At 41.7% G+C, this 19069-nt stretch overlaps 1 protein-coding gene and 1 long non-coding RNA gene across 2 annotated transcripts; both read left to right on the top strand.

The window, feature by feature from the left end:
* Window positions 1–7029: 7029 nt before the first annotated feature.
* On the top strand, window positions 7030–8058 carry LOC311136261. Its single transcript, XR_014613863.1, has 4 exons — window positions 7030–7231; window positions 7337–7457; window positions 7564–7870; window positions 7958–8058. It is a non-coding gene; the product is annotated as an uncharacterized lncRNA (long non-coding RNA).
* A 266-nt stretch (window positions 8059–8324) lies between these two features.
* Window positions 8325–15916, top strand: LOC311136260 (G2/M phase-specific E3 ubiquitin-protein ligase-like). The gene is made up of 7 exons (XM_084170391.1): window positions 8325–8364; window positions 12065–12101; window positions 12180–12247; window positions 12370–12459; window positions 12559–12872; window positions 13436–13608; window positions 14762–15916. Exons 3-6 carry the CDS (start codon window positions 12234–12236, stop codon window positions 13438–13440), a joined length of 423 nt encoding a protein of 140 aa, XP_084026517.1. The 5' UTR covers window positions 8325–8364; window positions 12065–12101; window positions 12180–12233; the 3' UTR covers window positions 13441–13608; window positions 14762–15916.
* Window positions 15917–19069: the final 3153 nt, after the last annotated feature.

Below are 19069 nucleotides of genomic sequence, written 5' to 3' on the forward strand. Positions count from 1 at the left end.
ACAGGAGCTGGACCCGACGACGGTGGATCAAACCTTACCGGCTCCGGACTGGAGCCGCTGGCCGGAGCTGGACTGGACACCGGTGGAGCGGATTGCTCTGGCTCCGGAGTGGATCCGCTGACTGGAGTTGGACCGGACCCCGGTGGAGCGGATTGCTCTGGCGCCGGACCGGGCTGGCGACGCGCACCACTGGCTTGGTGCGGGGAGCAGGAACAGGCCGGGCTGGACTGGGAACACGCACCACTGGCTTGGTGTGGGGAGCAGGAACAGGCCGGACCGGGCTGACGACGCGCACCACTGGCTTGGTGCGTGGAGCAGGAACGGGCCGGACCGGGCTGACGACGCGCACCACTGGCTTTGTGCGGGGAGCAGGAACGGGCCGGACCGGGCTGGCGACGCGCACCACTGGCTTGGTGCGAGGGGCAGGAACAGGCCGGACCGGGCTGGCGACGCGCACCACTGGCTTGGTGCGAGGGGCAGGAACAGGCCGGACCGGGCTGGCGACGCGCACCACTGGCTTGGTGCGAGGGACAGGAACAGGCCGGACCGGGCTGGCGACGCGCACCACTGGCTTCGTGCGGGGAGCAGGAACAGGCCGGGCTGGACTAGGAACACGCACCACTGTCTTGGTGCGGGGAGCCGGAACGGGCCGGGCTGGACTGGGAACACGCACCACTGGCTTGGTGCGGGGAGCCGGGACGGGCCGGGCTGGACTGGGAACACGCACCACTGGCTTGGTGCGGGGAGCCGGAACGGGCCGGGCTGGACTGGGAACACGCACCACTGGCTTGGTGCGGGGAGCCGGAACGGGCCGGGCCGGACTGTGGAGGCGGACTGGAGGTCTGGAGTGGAGAGCTGACACAACCCGTCCTGGCTGAATGCCTACTTCCACACAATATGTGTGAGGCATCAGCACAGGACGTACGGGGCTGTGCACTCGTACTGGCGCTACAGCACGTGGCACTGGCGCAGGATATACGGGACCGAGGAGGCGTACTGGAGACCACGAGCGTTGAGCCGGCACACCCCGTCCTGGCTGCATGCCCATCTTTGCACGACACGTGCGTGGTGCTAGCACAGGACGTACAGGACTGTGCCGGAACACTCGCGGCACAGTACGTGGCTCCGCATAACACGGAGCCTGCCCAGTCTCACGCTTCCTAGCCTGAGTACGGGGAGTTGGCTCTGCTCTAACCCTAGGCTCCGTCAACCACCCTTTTAGCCCCCCCCAAAAAATGTCTTGGGGCTGTCTCTCGGGCTTCCTCCTCGGCCGGTACCCTCTGCGTTGCCGCTGCTCCTCTCTATAGCGCGCCTCCACAGTCTCCTCCCAAGGACGGCGATCCATTCCGGCCTGAATCTCTTCCCAAGTCCAGGATCCCTTCCCGTCCAGGATCTCCTCCCAAGTCCAGGTTGTCTGTTCCTGGACATACTGCTTGGTCCTCTTTTGGTGGGATCTTCTGTCACGATCGTTCACGGAAGATATGGACCAAAGCGCAGCGTGATAAGCGTACATCTTTATTTCGTACACAACACCCGAACAAAACAACAAAACGAAACGATACGTGAAGTCCTGAGGTTACACACACCAAACCTTTACGGAACAAGATCCCACAAACTAACTGGTGCCAACAGGCTGCCTAAGTATGGTCCCCAATCAGAGACAACGAGCTACAGCTGTCTCTGATTGGGAACCTCCCTGGCCAACATAGATCAACACGATCTAGAACAAAAACATAGAAAACTAAACATAGAAAATCCACACCCTGGCTCAACATTTAAGAGTCCCCAGAGCCAGGGCGTGACACAAAGACTACTCCATGGCTATTCTGAAAGTTCTAATAGAGGAGTCGAATAATGGAACACCCAATACTAGCCATGGTAGGGATTGTAATAATAAAACACATTTATAGTATTTTATAAAGGGATAAGACGGTATTACAAGAAAAGATAACAAGCAAAAATGTCCACAGTTGTGTCAAGTTGGCTGGATGTCCTTTGGTTGGTGGACCATTCTTGATACACACAGGAAACAGTTGAGCATGAAAAACCCAGCATCGTTGCAGTTCTTGACATAAACCGGTGTGCCTGGCACTTATTACAGTACCCTGTTCAAAGGCACTTACAGTGGCTTGCGAAAGTATTCACCCCCCTTGGCATTTTTCCTATTTTGTTGCTGAGGGGGATTTTTTTGTGAACTATGTGCTAAACAAAGTGAAATCACGGACGTCTTTGTTGCTAGGCAAGAACTAAGAATGGTTCTTTCACTGGGCTTGTGTATGTGTGAAATGGTTTCACTGGGCTTGTGTATGTGTGAAATGGGGATCTGACCTAGGGTCAAATTGCTCGCTCTTACCTAATCCATGGCTGTCTTACCTTATCAGAGACAAACCAGACAGCTCAATTTTAGTCTCATCTGACCAGAGTACCTTCTTCCATATGTTTGGGTAGTCTCCCACATGCCTTTTGGCGAACACCAAACGTGTTTGCTTATTTTTTTTCTTTAAGCAATGGCTTTTTTCTAGGCTACTCCATTCCGTAAAGCCCAGCTCTGTGGAGTGTACAGCTTAAAGTGGTCCTATGGACAGAAACTCCAATCTCCGCTGTGGAGCTGTGCAGCTCCTTCAGGGTTATCTTTGGTCTCTTTGTTGCCTCTCTGATTAATGCCCTCCTTGCCTGGTCCGTGAGTTTTGGTGGGCAGCCCTCTCTTGGCAGGTTTGTTGTGGTGCCATATTCTATAAATTTTTTAATAATGGATTTAATGGTGCTCCGTGGGATGTTCAAAGTTTCTGATATTTTTTTATAACCCAACCTTGATCTGTACTTCTCCACAACTTCGTCCCTGACCTGTTTGGAGAGCTCCTTGGTCTTCGCAGTGCCGTTTGCTTGGTGGTGCCCCTTGCTTACTGGTGTTGCAGACTCTGGGGCCTTTCAGAACAGGTGTATATATATATATATACTGAGATCATGTGACACTTAGATTGCACACAGGTGGACTTTATTTAACTAATAATGTGACTTTTGAAGGTAATTGGTTGTACCAGATCTTCTTTAGGGGCTTCATAGCAAAGGGGGTGAATACATATGCACGCACCACTTTTCCGTTATTTATTTTTTGAATTTTTTTAAAATAAATAAATTATAATTTCAATTCACCAAGGACTATTTTGTGTATGTCCATTACATGAAATCCAAATAAAAATCCATTTAAAATACAGGTCGTAATGCTACAAAATAGGAAAAACGCCAAGGGGGATGAATACTTTTGCAAGGCACTGTAAATATTTTGTCTTGCCCATTCACCCTCTGAATGGCACATATACACAATCCATGTCTCAATTGTCTCAAGGCTTCAAAATCCTTCTTTAGCCTGTCTCCTCCCCTTCATCTACGCTGACTGAAGTGGATTTAACAAGTGACATCAATAAGGGACCGTAGCTTTCACCTGGATTCACCTGGTCAGTCTATGTCATGGAAAGAGCATGTGTTCTTAATATTTTGTATAAATATTGCTAAGGATGTGAGAGTAAGGGTCGGCAACAGACGGCTTGTGGGCCAAAACCAGCCCGTAAGTGATATTATTTTGCCCCCTAAAGTTTTTATAAAAAACATATACAGTTGAAATCGTAAGTTTACATACACCTTAGCCAAATACATTTAAATAAGTTTTTCACAATTCCTGACATTTAATACTGGTAAAAATGCCCTGTCTTAGGTCAGTTAGGATCACCACTTTATTTTAAGAATGTGAAATGTCAGAATAATAGTAGAGAGAATGATTTATTTCAGCTTTTATTTCTTCATCACATTCCCAGTGGGTCAGAAGTTTACATACACTCAATTAATATTTGGTAGCATTGTCTTTAAATTGTTTAACTTGGGTCAAACATTTCGGGTAGCCTTCCACAAGCTTCCCACAATAGGTTGGGTGAATTTTAGCCCATTCCTCCTGACAGAGCTGGTGTACCTGAGTCAGGTTTGTAGGCCTCCTTTCTCGCACACGCATTTTCAGTTCTGCCCACACATGTTCTATAGAATTGAGGTCAGGGCTTTGTAATTGCCACTCCAATACCTTGACTTTGTTGTCCTTAAGCCATTTTGCCACAACTTTGGAAGTATGCTTGGGGTCATTGTCCATTTGGAAGACCCATTTGCGACCAAGCTTTAACTTCCTGACTGATGTCTTGAGATGTTGCTTCAATATAGCCACATAATTTTCCTTCCTCATGATGCCATCTATTTTGTGAAGTGCACCAGTCCCTCCTGCAGCAAAGCACCCCCACAGCATGATGCTGCCACCCCCATGCTTCACGGTTGGGATGGTGTCCCCCGTTTTCCTCCAAACATAACGATGGTCATTATGGCCAAACAGTTCTATTTTTGTTTCATCAGACCAGAGGACATTTCTCCAAAAAGTACCATCTTTGTCCCCATGTGCAGTTGCAAACCGTAGTCTGGCTTGTTTATGGCGGTTTTGGAGCAGTGGCTTCTTCCTTGCTGAGCGGCCTTTCAGGTTATGTCGATATAGGACTCGTTTTACTGTGGATATACAGTGGGGGAAAAAACTATTTAGTCAGCCACCAATTGTGCAGGTTCTCCCACTTAAAAAGATGGGTTCATCATAGGTACACGTCAACTATGACAGACAAATTGAGAGAAAAAAATCCAGAAAATCATATTGTAGGATTTTTAATGAATTTATTTGCAAATTATGGTGGAAAATAAGTATTTGGTCACCTACAAACAAGCAAGATTTCTGGCTCTCACAGACCTGTAACTTCTTCTTTAAGAGGCTCCTCTGTCCTCCACTCGTTACCTGTATTAATGGCACCTGTTTGAACTTGTTATCAGTATAAAAGACACCTGTCCACAACCTCAAACAGTCACACTCCAAACTCCACTATGGCCAAGACCAAAGAGCTGTCAAAGGACACCAGAAACAAAATTGTAGACCTGCTCCAGGCTGGGAAGACTGAATCTGCAATAGGTAAGCAGCTTAGTTTGAAGAAATCAACTGTGGGAGCAATTATTAGGAAATGGAAGACATACAAGACCACTGATAATCTCCCTCGATCTGGGGCTCCACGCAAGATCTCACCCCGTGGGGTCAAAATGATCACAAGAACGGTGAGCAAAAATCCCAGAACCACACGGGGGGACCTAGTGAATGACCTGCAGAAAGCTGGGACCAAAGTAACAAAGCCTACCATCAGTAACACACTACGCCGCCAGGGACTCAAATCCTGCAGTGCCAGACGTGTCCCCCTGCTTAAGCCAGTACATGTCCAGGCCCGTCTGAAGTTTGCTAGAGTGCATTTGGATGATCCAGAAGAGGATTGGGAGAATGTCATATGGTCAGATGAAACCAAAATATAACTTTTTGGTAAAAACTCAACTCGTCGTGTTTGGAGGACAAAGAATGCTGAGTTGCATCCAAAGAACACCATACCTACTGTGAAGCATGGGGGTGGAAACATCATGCTTTGGGGCTGTTTTTCTGCAAAGGGACCAGGACGACTGATCCGTGTAAAGGAAAGAATGAATGGGGCCATGTATCGTGAGATTTTGAGTGAAAACCTCCTTCCATCAGCAAGGGCATTGAAGATGAAACGTGGCTGGGTCTTTCAGCATGACAATGATCGCAAACACACCGCCCGGGCAACGAAGGAGTGGCTTCGTAAGAAGCATTTCAAGGTCCTGGAGTGGCCTAGCCAGTCTCCAGATCTCAACCCCATAGAACATCTTTGGAGGGAGTTGAAAGTCCGTGTTGCCCAGCGACAGCCCCAAAACATCACTGCTCTAGAGGAGATCTGCATGGAGGAATGGGCCAAAATACCAGCAACAGTGTGTGAAAACCTTGTGAAGACTTACAGAAAACATTTGACATGTGTCATTGCCAACAAAGGGTATATAACAAAGTATTGAGAAACTTTTGTTATTGACCAAATACTTATTTTCCACCATAATTTGCAAATAAATTCATAAAAAATCCTACAATGTGATTTTCCAGATTTTTTTTCTCTCATTTTGTCAGTCATAGTTGACGTGTACCTATGATGAAAATTACAGACCTCTCTCATCTTTTTAAGTGGGAGAACTTGCACAATTGGTGGCTGACTAAATACTTTTTCCTCCCACTGTAGATACTTTTGTACCTGTTCCCTCCAGCATCTTCACAATGTCCTTTGTTCTGGGATTGATTTGCACTTTTCGCACCAAAGTACGTTCATCTCTAGGAGACAGAATGCGTCTCCTTCCTGAGTGGTATGACGGCTGCGTGGTCCCATGGTGTTTATACTTGCGTACCATTGTTTGTACAGATGAACGGCGTTTGGAAATTGCTCCCCAGGATGAACCAGACTTGTGGATGTCTACAATTTTTTTTCTGAGGTCTTGGCTGATTTCTTTTGATTTTCCCATGATGTCAAGCAAAGAGTCAATGTGTTTGAAGGTAGGCCTTGAAATACATCCACAGGTACACAATTGACTCAAATGATGTCAATTAGCCTATCAGAAGCTTCTAAAGCCATGATGTAATTCTCTGGAATTTTCCGAGCTGTTTAAAGGCACAGTCAACTTAGCGTATGTAAACTTCTGACCCACTGGAATTGTAATACAGTGAATTATAAGTGAAAAAATCTGTCTGTAAACAATTGTTGGAAAAATGACTTGTGTCATGCACAAAGTAGATGTCCTAACCGACTTGCCAAAACTACGGTGGCCGGGAAGTGCAAAGCAACATTACAAAGAATGAAACACTTTTACAAAGCTCGAGACAAATTTACATTTTGGAAAACAAATTTACATTTTGGAAAACAAATTTACATTTTATAAAACAAATTTACATTTTATAAAACAAATTTACATTTTAGAAAACAAATTTACAGTTTAGAAAACTAATTAACAAGACGCAAAACACTTTTACCAGTCCCGAAACAAATTTACAAATGACAGATTCGTCACGGAAAGGGAATGTGCCATATACCGGAAGTGACGAGCGTGGTCTTTTCGTGTTTTTGTTGTGGAGTTTATGGCGTCAAATAAGTTTATGGTGACCGCCCGAACATGGACTGTGGCCGAGGGATGTTTTGCCCGTTTTGTGGCAAACACATGAACAGCTTAACGCGGTTTTGCTTTACGTGTGGTCGGTGTTTGGAGTTTTTAAAGGACGCGGACAAGACGGAAACATTGGAAACACAGGGGACGTCTCGACAGCCGGACAGTGCTATGCAAAGTAAGTTTAGCAAAACCAAAACGCTAGCTATCTAAGGACAGTAACGCTAATGATTTTTTGAGCGGCTTCTAACTTTCTGTTTCGGAACTCTGTCCATTTCTGCAGAACAACCATGCCCATCATACAAACAGTACATGGAGTACAGAAGCTCGAAATCAAAAGAACGACAGTCTTTTAACTATGGGCCAAAAGGAAGATATAGGCCTAAAAAAGAAAACACGTCCAGGTAAGGTGTACTGACCGTCCTATACAATTTTGCAATGCTCTATATGTATTTGTGTATATTTATTTTACCTATGTATACATTAATTATATCTTTGTTATTTTACTAGATAAACGTAGGATTGATGGTGCCAAGTGGAACTGATTTAAAACCTCTAAGAGGGAAAACACTACAGTTATTTACAGACCCAGAGGTAGCAGCACCTGATCTACTGAAACAAGCTGTCCAGAAAATGACAACATTTAACAAGGACATGCACGAAGGACCTTATGTCCTTTTGTATCCAGACTGCTCAGAGGTGGTTCATGTGCCTGGGTCAGAAAGGCCATTCAAATTGGCAGAATATAAAAAGGAAATAGGAAAGGCATATTCCAGGATCACTTTTTTCATTTGCCTAGAAAAACACTATAAAAGAGGTTAGTGGATCTCATGATTCAATATTTTTACATATTTAGATACTCTGCTGGAGGATAGATAATGGTTGTTTGAATTATTTTTTTCAGTGGATGATACCTCAGACTCTGATTCTGAAATTGTCATCACAACAAGGAGCACAGCTGAACTCAATCGTGCTGACACTTTGGTACATCAGTTATTTCTCTTTTTTAAAATGTTTATGTATGTTTGTATTTATTCATTTTCATATAATTTATTAATTAGATGTACATTGGATTTTAAGCATAAAATCAATGTCCTGGTCAATATTTTAGTGGAAAAAGGCTTGTTTTGATTATTTTGCAGTAACTATTATACAGTAACACAGACAACCATTCAGCATTGATATATACTGTATGTGGTAATGGAAAAATAATGGAACCTGTTGAAAGTTGTTGATCATTTTATCCATTTCCTCTCAGGTTTTGGAACCACAAAATCGAAGTACTCCCAAACACAAGCTGGACGATGAAAGGTAGGTGTTGCACACTTGGACACAAAGGAATTTTCACACGTGCAATAATAATTCATATTTTGTTGGGCTACAGTGCTTTCACTACCAGGTAGAGTGCAATTTCACCTTTTTTTTTTATTTAACTCACAAAACTGATAAAACTACTAGCAGATATTTCACTACTTATTCACATACACATTATACATACATTTATATTGCTGCACATAAGCTCAACGTTGCTACATGCTATCAGCTGTTTCTGTAACTGACTGCGGTGCCCCCTCGCTCCCTACCTAAAGGACCCACAGCTGCCTGTGTGAGCAGAGCTTTACAGAATAAACCCACTGAAATACAGTTGCTCTTGCAGTTGAATAAACAAAAATTAACCAAACCATTAAAAAAAACACGTGAGAATGAAGTGGGGGGTATCCACTGTCCATTCATATGTCCCACATCACTGTCGATCCTGAATAGGTACTATAGGCCTTTACTGAAGTGGCACGGTCATCCAGAACCAACTTAAAGAACTCCAACACGTTTCGGCATCTAGCCTTTGTCAGGGAGTCAAATAGATGTAATGAGAGACACTGGGTTTTTTCTAGTGGTAATCCACCAATAGGAAACATGGGACACATCCACAGGGACGGCTTGTTCAATAGGGCGATATGGGCGACGCACTGCCAAACGGGAAAAGGAAGGGATTTTTTTTCTAATCAATTATAAAAAAAAAATATATATATATATTATATATTTTTTTAAATAAATTTATAAAAAATTATATCACGGCAACAGCAGTTATCAGTGTTCACGTCTGATCTGCCAGCCACTAAATGTCAAATCAGGCTAAAGTCGTGCTTCAAATGGCCCCGCCCGTTTTTTGGGCGATTTCAGTCAGGTTGAAAATCGCCCAGAAGTCTCTCATAGCCTGTCATGTAAAATCTATTTTTTTCACATTTCAAAGCTTTCAATACATTCTCTATGGGTGTCTGTGTGCATGCACTTACGCGCTTTCGTCATACGTGACGTAACGTTGAACGTAACTAAGACAATGGCGGCTATCAGCGTCTATGTTGCGACCTGCAGTGTGGCGTTATTTTATGTTTTTAATTTGTAGACTTAGTTTACAAACATTCTGCAAACATTCTGCTTTGGACTGATCTTCGGTTTTGGACTGATCTTGTTGATCGTGTACATACCCGCTACGAACGGACTAAATAATGAAAACGCTGCAGGCAGCTGTAATCCCAATACAGCTGGGAGACTTGACTGGATGACAGAGTCCCGGACAGAGAGGTGGAGCCGGTCACCTTCACCCTGGTCAGAGCGGACCGCGATCCTGGTAAGAGAGCGACTCTGTACCCCGACATTGAACTGCTTTCTGTGTCATTGAACCTTACTATTGTTGATAAAACAAGTTTACTGGAGAACGGAGAAAAAGTAGAGACTTTTGGACAAGGTGGATAATTGTATAATATAAGGCAGTTTATTCAGAGGTAAAGATATCTGCAATCGCGTTCACGGACCCGTTCGTCAAACTCTTAGGGAGCTATAAATCAAGCCCCATTACTTACCATATCAGATAAGAGAAATTGCTGCAGCTACATATATTTTACATCCTGGCCCTACATAGTTCACTATTTGCATCACTTACCAAAATATTACATGTGGTCATATATGCTTGGAAAGTGGAGATGCCATAGAACGTCAAAAAAGTAAACATTGCTGGAGACACATTGCCGTTTTGGAGAAGACATCGCGTTTGCTAGCGAAGAGATTTGTTGTGGCAAATGAACTTGGGCTGGGAATTGCCAGGAACCTCACGATAAGATATATGCATCAGCATTGCGAGTCTCATGATTCTATACGTATTGCGATTCGATACTGTGATTTTATTGCGCACCATATGTCTGTTGCAGAGGGATCAGAAAGCCATGAGAACGAGTTTTGATCAGTCATGGAAATAAAAGTGCTGAAAACAAATTGGCTCCCAATGTGAAAAGATTGAGAACAAGCTATGAAGGAACAATAATGGTGTTTTGGTGCAGGTACAGCCAACTAGCGCTAAAATATTGCGATATTGTCAATACAGTATATCGTAAAGTATCACTATGTAACTCAATTTCTTTCACCCCAATCCCTCAAATTAACGGTAAATAACTGAATTGTTTGCCCCACATTTAGCTAAGATGATTAGCTAGCCAGCTAAAATGTTTTATTTAGTTAGCAGTCGCATCTACAATAGTTTACTGTCAATAACATGTCTCCAAAAATGACGTGGTGTCTCCAATTGTGTTGACATTTTACAATTGCAATGCGCATCCATGAGTATCCACTTTCTGTAGCTCAGCTGGTAGAGCATGGTGCTTGTAACGCCAAGGTAGTGGGTTCGATCCCCGGGACCACCCATACACAAAAATGTATGCACGCATGACTGTAAGTCGCTTTGGATTAAAGCGTCTGCTAAATGGCATATTATTATTATTATTATTATTATCTGAAGAGAGCCCTGAAACATTGTGTGCAGACATTTTATGCAATAAATGAAGTAGGTTCAATCTAGTAGTTCTGATCTTCTGATTGGTCCTGATGAGTTGGGCGAGGTCCCCTCCAGGCTACTGTCACTGTTGCATTGGCTCTGAGTCGGGTTCTCTGTCTTCAAATGTTCAGCCTAAGAGAGGGGATTTTTGTGTGTGTGTGTGTGTGTGTGTGTGTTTAACAGTGATGATGTGTGTGTGTGTGTGTGTGTGTCCTCAGAGCAAGAACTCGTGAGTTGGAAGAACTGAGAGGCCTATGGCGTGGGTGTTGTCCTTGGCCACCTGCTGACAAGGCTGACAAGATAGGACCCTTTTGTCCATTGTTATTGGATAGGAACAGAACTTATAACCAGCTCCTGACCTAAATAGATCTTAGCACAACATTTTACTCAACATATCATATTCCATATTCACTATAACAAATATATTTACTACGACATTAGCAAGAACCGCCACATCCTCAGCCGGCTAATCCAGTGTGTGAAGTTTTGCGGAGTGTTTGAGTTAGCTTTGCGAGGCAAAGATGAAACTGAGGGCTCCACCAACCCTGGTAAGCCAACACTTTTGAGATCAGTCAATAAATGCTTCTGGTATTGACTTATATGCTGCCCCTGTCTTCATGTTGTTGCTGGACATATCTTTTTTTAAATGTGTGTAGGTCACCTAAATCATCAGAAAAATTGCCCCTCCTGAGAATTTTTTCAGGAGCCGCCACTGCACATCCATATACATAATGTTTACATGATTTGACTATTGTAGGCCTGAAGGACACCTACTGGTTTTAAGATGTCTACAACACCTACTCTAGCCCAGAACACCTTGGACACTAGAAAATACCCATTGTCTCTCATTTCATCTGTTTGACTCGCTGACGAAGGCTAGATGCAAAAACGCATTAAAGTTCTTTTAAATTGGTTCTGTATGGCTTGGCCACTTGCAATACAAGCATTTTAATAGTTAAAAAATAGTAGTTTGAGCTTTCTTTTATTTTATACCTTTTCCATTAAAAAAGAAACTCAAACTAACTCAGATTTGAGTCCAGGAAGCGCTCCTATCCACATGTTCTCAAAATAATCTTTTTTTTTAAATACATCTTTCTGTTCCCTCTACTACTACATGCTACTCAAAGCTACATTATAGCCTTTATCATGGAGCTAATCATTTTAATATGTTTTATCATGTTTCAGAGATGCACCAGGACAATCAACAATTCAGCCTGGACAGGTAATAAGGCAGAGTGTGGCAGCATGACATTTCTTGCTTTCAGTGTTGTTGTTTCAGACATTTTAATCTTTTTTTCAGATAGTAATATCTGATGCTGAGGATCTGGATCCACCGGAAGCAAATCCAGAAAAAATGTCTTGCTACAGGTAAGTAAAAAAAAAAAGAAAAGATAATGACTGACATAATTTAAATGTATTGAACTGATTACATGGGGAAGACATTTTTGTTTGTAAGATGTTTTAACATGGAAATGGCAATTTCCCAACAGTAAATACACAGACCTGTATTCACCAAATGTTGAGCAGGAGGACGAAGAGCCGGTTGCTGTCAATGTGAAGAATTTCCAACACACAGCAATGTAATATGCTTTTGACTATAGCACTCCAGTTTTTTCACTGTACAATAGTTCTTGTATATCTGGAATATCCACAAATGAATTAACTTTTTGTCATTACAGGGAGGAGACGGACATTGCATTACCTGACATCGTAGCAAACCTGTCTCTTCCTATTGATCATAAAAAAGTCCGCCGGTTTAACATCTCAAGGGATAATGTTTGGGATGGGGCAGTCAGAGGTTTCAAGCGTACAACATATTCTGAAACCTGTGACATGCTGGTGAAATTTACTGATGATACTGGTGTTCTGGAAGAGGGAATTGACACTGGTGGTCCAAGACGAGAGTTTTTAACTCTACTGATGAAACACCTAAAAGACCGGCCCATTTTTGATGGACCAGAAGGACATCGGTTCTTGGTCTACAATGCAAAGGGTATGCATATTGGTTGGATGTGTACTATAGGCTACTAATGGTTGGTTAATGCTCATTGACCAGATATGTCACATGACATATGCTTGCATATTACAGTATATACAGTAATGCATTGTTTTAATTTTGCAATATGAATTCATTCACAGCTGTTAGGGAGGATGAATACTACTTGGCAGGAAAGATGATTGCTGTGTCAGTTGTGCATGGAGGTCCAGGACCCCATTTCCTGTCAGAAGATCTTGTACATTATTGATATAATCTTGCAGGCCAGCCTTCATTCAAAGCAACAAATAATTTAATAACTGATGAAGAAATAGGGAAAGCTTTGCAAGAGGTGAGAATAGCATAAGGGTATGGTAGGGCAGAGTTTTTCATACTTACTGCAGTGTTTTTGAGACAATGTTTACTTCCTATATCACGTGCGGAATATATTTAATTAATGTATTAGTTTTTGATAGTGTAAGATTACACCTTGCTATGTACGTTATTAAAAAAATAGGCAAGGAGATACAGTGCATACAGTTATTGACTGGGGTGTTTTTGCCCATTTTCATGTCTTTCAGATTGAGAATGCTGCTTCATTGGATGCTCTGCAAGAATGTATGATGAGACACAGCACAATGTTACAGACAGCAGGTTGTCTGAGACATGTGGCTACTGTGGAAGAAAATAAAGAAATCGTGTCAGACTACCTCCAATGGTATATCATTGACCGCAACTCATCTGTAATTGACAGGTAAGATGATATTTGTAGTGATGAGATTTTTATTTATTTATGTATGAATTTTTTGTTTGAAATGCCTCATGGTCCCCATCTTTGGTTTATGCAAGTATGTATATATGTTATCAATTTGTCCTTAATCAGAATTTGTACCTTAGTGTATTTCAACGGATATGTGATGTCACTTCATTCTGTGTCAAACTACAGTGCCTTCATTAAGTCTGCACACCTTTATAGATTCAATTTAAAATATATTTAAATCCTTTTCCTCATCAATCTACACACAATACATCATAATGACAAAGCAAAAACAGAAATTAGATCTTAGGTTTCTCCTCCTGACTAACTCTTCCATAGAGGAAAATCAGTCCAGTTACCCCTTAAAGTGATCCATCCACCTCTGCTGCACATCTGGCAGCAGAATGATGGTTTGAGGCTCACTTTACCCATCAAACCCTTGATGACTTGCTGCTGTTTATCCAACCACCTGCTCCATACTGTAGCAGTGTCATTTACATATGGATCTATTTCTGCCCTCAGTTCTCATAGAGATCCTGACATGCAGAGAGGTTTTAGTATCTCTTGTAAATGTCCCTGAAAATCAGATATAAAGAGTGTGGTGATGTTGTGTGTAAAGCCTGTAGCTTCATACACGAGGAATCCAGGCTGGAATTACTTCCAAAGGTGCTTCAACAGTGTGCTGAGAAAATGGTTAATTAACTTGTGCGAATGTGATATTCCAGTTTTTAATTTGTATTAAATTTGCTACAATTTCTAAAAACTTGTTTTTGCTTTGTCATTATGATGTATTGTATGTAGGCTGATGAGGAAAAATATTAATATTACTATTTTAAATTGAATCTATAACGAAACAAAGTTGTGAAAAAGTGCAATGGGTGTGTAGACTTTCTGAAGGCATCGTGTGAGTGCTCAAGCCACCCATCCGTCTGTGTCATTCCAGTCTTTTGTTTCTGTGTGTTATACTTACAGTTTGTAACAATTAACGTTTAATGTGCAATGCAAAAATAGGGTTTTTGAAATCAATTTTCAACAATGTTAAGGTGGATAGTAATTGTAGAGAAGAGAATATTTAATAGTTTTCTTTAGATAATTTTAAATTCAATTGGCACTACACAGCAGTGAAACAATGTTTGTGTTCACTCTGTAGATTCAGAGATGGTCTTTCAACCCTGGAGTTTTTGACTGCACTACAGCAACACCCTACTTTGCTGGCCCCTGTCATGTGCCACTCTGAAAGGCGACTCACTGCTTTTGAACTTGAGAGACTCTTCAAACCTGACCTCAGTCCTTCGGGGAGTAATCGAAGACTTAAAGAAAGTCAAACCATGGCCTACTGGGCAGACTATCTCCTTGATTGTGAAGGTTTGTTAGTTTGTTTTTTATAACTAGTTAAGAAAACACATGGCAGTGATGTATCTGAATTGTTTTTCTTTGCAGAAGGCCAGGCTGCTGTGTCTGTGGAAGATGTTTTGATGTTTGCTACTGGGCTGTCTTCACTTCCCCCATCTGGCTTGGAACCACTGCCTCAAATAGAGTTCCTGGAGGACTCTGCGTTCCCAATGGCAAATACATGTTCAAACTCCTTGAGATTACCACTCCTAGACTCATACACTTTGTTTAAGTCACAAATGGACTTTGGAATTCAAAATAGTCCAGGATTCGGCTGTTTCTAAGCTATATGATGGATGACCCCTAGAGTTAAGACTCTGAAAAAGTTGTTGTTGTTAAAGGTTAGGGTTGGGCATCATTTAGATTTTAACGATTCTGATTCCAATTCCGATTCTTCCTTTTGATTCCGGTTCTTATCGATTCTCGATTCCGATTCTTTGAGTGGTGGAGTTGAAACGGGTCACATGCTTATTTCACAAATAAGAGGAAAGTTTTATTTTGATTCAAAGGTGGGTTGCAGTTTGACGGGGCTTTTTCAATGTAAAATAAAGCCACACTAGAGCACCGCTTACTGTGCTCCATGGCTGCAACACAACAAGCACCTGGCCGCTACAGAAACCAAAACTTGCGCATGTTAAATTTGGAACCCATGATCAGATTTGAAACCCAATCCTCCAAAACGATTCCAATAAAGAAACAATTCCGATGGAATCGTAATTTTTAACTATTCCAAGTAGGAATTGGTTCTTGATGCCCAACCCTATTAAAGGTGCACTTTTAAAGTGCAGTTGCCAAAGTTGTTTTTATAATGTTACTGTATGTGAGCATGTTCTTTTCTCACAGTAAACATTTTGAAAATGTTTTAGATCCATTACTCTCAATACTACAAAAGTGTAATAAATACTGATTACTATTTTTGATTAATTTACTTCACACTTAAAAACTAAGCTTTGGGTGACAGATTCATAAATATTGTGTTCAGACAGACAGCAGTATTCCACCACTACAAAAAACCCTCCCTTTTTGATCATTTCATAGCTGAGCCATTTCTTTTAGTTTCATGTACAGTTCGGATGCAGACTCCCAGTTGTCTGGCTTCTGTAACTGATTGTGTTCCATGGCAAAGTCCAAGTACTCCTGCATGTTTGGGTCCCCACAAGGAGTCATTGACAGGCTAGCCTCAGGAAGGGCATCCAGTTCAGCTTGTTCACTTTGAAATCCGCAGTCTCTGGAGCCAAACCTATGTTAAATAGAATACATAATTGCATTTATTTTCATTTAAGCTAAAACGTTACATTAATGCTTGTATCTGTTTATTATCACCAATGTATCACCTGTGTGGTAAGTAGTAGAGTTCATTGGGCACTCCTCCTGGACATGCTGCTGTTCTGGAAGGGCGAATCCTGTGGCTGTTCCACAGTCTCACACACTCATCCAAGTCCTTCTGAATAACATCACCAAAGCAATATCTCAATAGGCATTGATGCTCATGACTCCCGTTGAAGTATCCGGCATCTCTAAGGTCGGCAAATAACTCCATCCAGAACTGAGACCTATAGAAATGGATACAAATGTTTAGTTATACTATAAATAATAAAGGTTAGTTATAATGAAATGTATGGTCTGTGCATCTTTTGGTCATTCGATTTTCTTTTCAGGAACAGCTACTTTTCCTGACGGGCAGGATTTGCTTTACAAATTTGTATTGATAATTATTGTGCTCGTTTTTCATTAATCGTTCCTGAGAAGAAAATCGAATGACCAAAAGATGCAATGACCCTTTATGAAGACAACTCACCTTCCCTTTCTAAATATAGACCACCAGGACTCAATACGCTGGTTATTTATAGATGAGCCGTACATGTGGCTGGACGCTCCAGAGTAGTAGTCACTGTGATGGTGGCGTAGGGTACATTGAATTGCAGCCATTATGCCGTTCTCAGTGCCGCAATCAGTCCTCAGTCTCATGGGGATGACACCGAGGTTTCGCACACATGACATGAAATAGTGAGCAATCACTGTTGGGTTATTATTTGTTGGTCCACATTGAAGCCACAATACTTTACGTGAAAATCCATCTATGCATCCCGAAATGGCCAAACCGAATGGCTTAAGTTTGTCATAACCATCTGCGTGCCACATATAGTTAGGTCCCATTGAGTAGTTGTCCAGGTCCACGAAGTTCAAATCTGATGGCGTTACTCACGGCGTTTGGCGAGGAATAATCCTTTCTGCGGTACAACCCGGCTTCGTTCAGTTTACTTTTAAGAGTCCTCAAGCTGATGTTTACACCGTGTAGACTTGACATCATGTCCACGATTACAGCGTACGAGTGACCCTCGTTAAAATATTGAACGCAATGATGCAGTATGTCTGGTGTTTCCGTCTGGTCCGCGTCCTTTAAAAACTCCAAACACCGACCACACGTAAAGCAAAACCGCGTTAAGCTGTTCATGTGTTTGCCACAAAACGGGCAAAACATCCCTCGGCCGCAGTCCATGTTCGGGCGGTCACCATAAACTCCACAACAAAAACACGAAAAGACCACGCTCGTCACTTCCGGTATATGGTACATTCCCTTTCCGTGACGAATCTGTCATTTGTAAATTTGTTTCGGGACTGGTAAAAGTGTTTTGCGTCTTGTTAATTTGTTTTCTAAAATGTAAATTTGTTTTCTAAAATGTAAATTTGTTTTATAAAATGCAAATTTGTTTTATAAAATGTAAATTTGTTTTCCAAAATGTAAATTTGTTTTCCAAAATGTAAATTTGTTTTCCAAAATGTAAATTTGTCTCGAGCTTTGTAAAAGTGTTTCATTCTTTGTAATGTTGCTTTGCACTTCCCGGCCACCGTACAAAACGATAGTTTGTTAACAAGAAATTTGTGGGGTGGTTGAAAAACGAGTTTTAATGACTCCAACCTAAGTGTATGTAAACTTCAGATTTTTTTGTTAAATTCTTTTTTAAATCACCAGGAATTCAGCAAAAAAATTGTTTAATTTAGGAAATCTGTTCCTAAGTATTCCCACAAATAAAAAAAAAGGACAGACAGTGAGCTCCAAAAGTACGTAGTCCCCCATTTTAGGGGACCAAAAGTATTGAGACAAATTCACTTACACTGAGTGTACAAAACATTAATAACAACTGTTCTTTCCATGACATAGACTGACCAGTTGAATCTAGGTGAAAGCTATCATCCCGTATTGATGTCATTGTTGCCTTCACTTCAATCAGTGTAGATTAAGGCGAGGAGACTTGTTAAAGAAGGATTGTGAAGCCTTGAGACAATTGAGAAATAGATTGTGTCTGTGTGCCATTCAGAGTGTGAAACAACTTGATAGGTATAAGCAATAGGGTGAATGCACTTTTACCTAAATCTAATTACTGTTAAAAGTATACTCAAGAAAACTTTTATGGATAATAGTGAAAATTCAGGAGTATCATTAAAACAGGTTAATATACCCCACCAACATTAGACAACTATACAGAAAGTCCTTAAATTGTTTAAATAAGTAAATCAAATCAATAATGAGAGAATATTCAAATGAACTGACAAATGACAGAGACATGTTGGAGTAGCAGGAAGATCTGAATGCCGTGAACCGAGTGGTTGTGAGTTGAAATCCCGGGTGAGGACATGTTGAATGATAATTACTGTATAAACGAGCTTGCACAATGTAATCATGTATGTCAAATATGTTATCCCTAACCTTGCCAACAGACAAAAAGAGCTGTGAATGGATCAGTGGTTCACCAATCAAGGCCTTGATGGGCTTGGCAACAGTAACAAGGCATGATGCATAATGACAGGGGGGAAATGTTTCTTTGGGACACTCAGGCGATGTCCTGACAACTGATACACAGAAGTGTTCTTGTAACGTTCCCATTATACGTATCTAGACTTTAATATTGTAAATTCTGAGAATATGGCAACCATGTTCTGTGTATGTTTGATGTGATGTTGATGGAATATTCTTCTCACACTCAGAAAACTGAACACAGGAATGTTCTTGCAACATTCTCATTGGCAACCCGTCATTCAAGGCACCTATTTTGAGCCCCCCCTG

Source organism: Coregonus lavaretus (assembly GCF_964263955.1).
Source record: "Coregonus lavaretus genome assembly, chromosome: 10".
In the NCBI taxonomy this organism is placed as follows: domain Eukaryota; kingdom Metazoa; phylum Chordata; class Actinopteri; order Salmoniformes; family Salmonidae; genus Coregonus; species Coregonus lavaretus.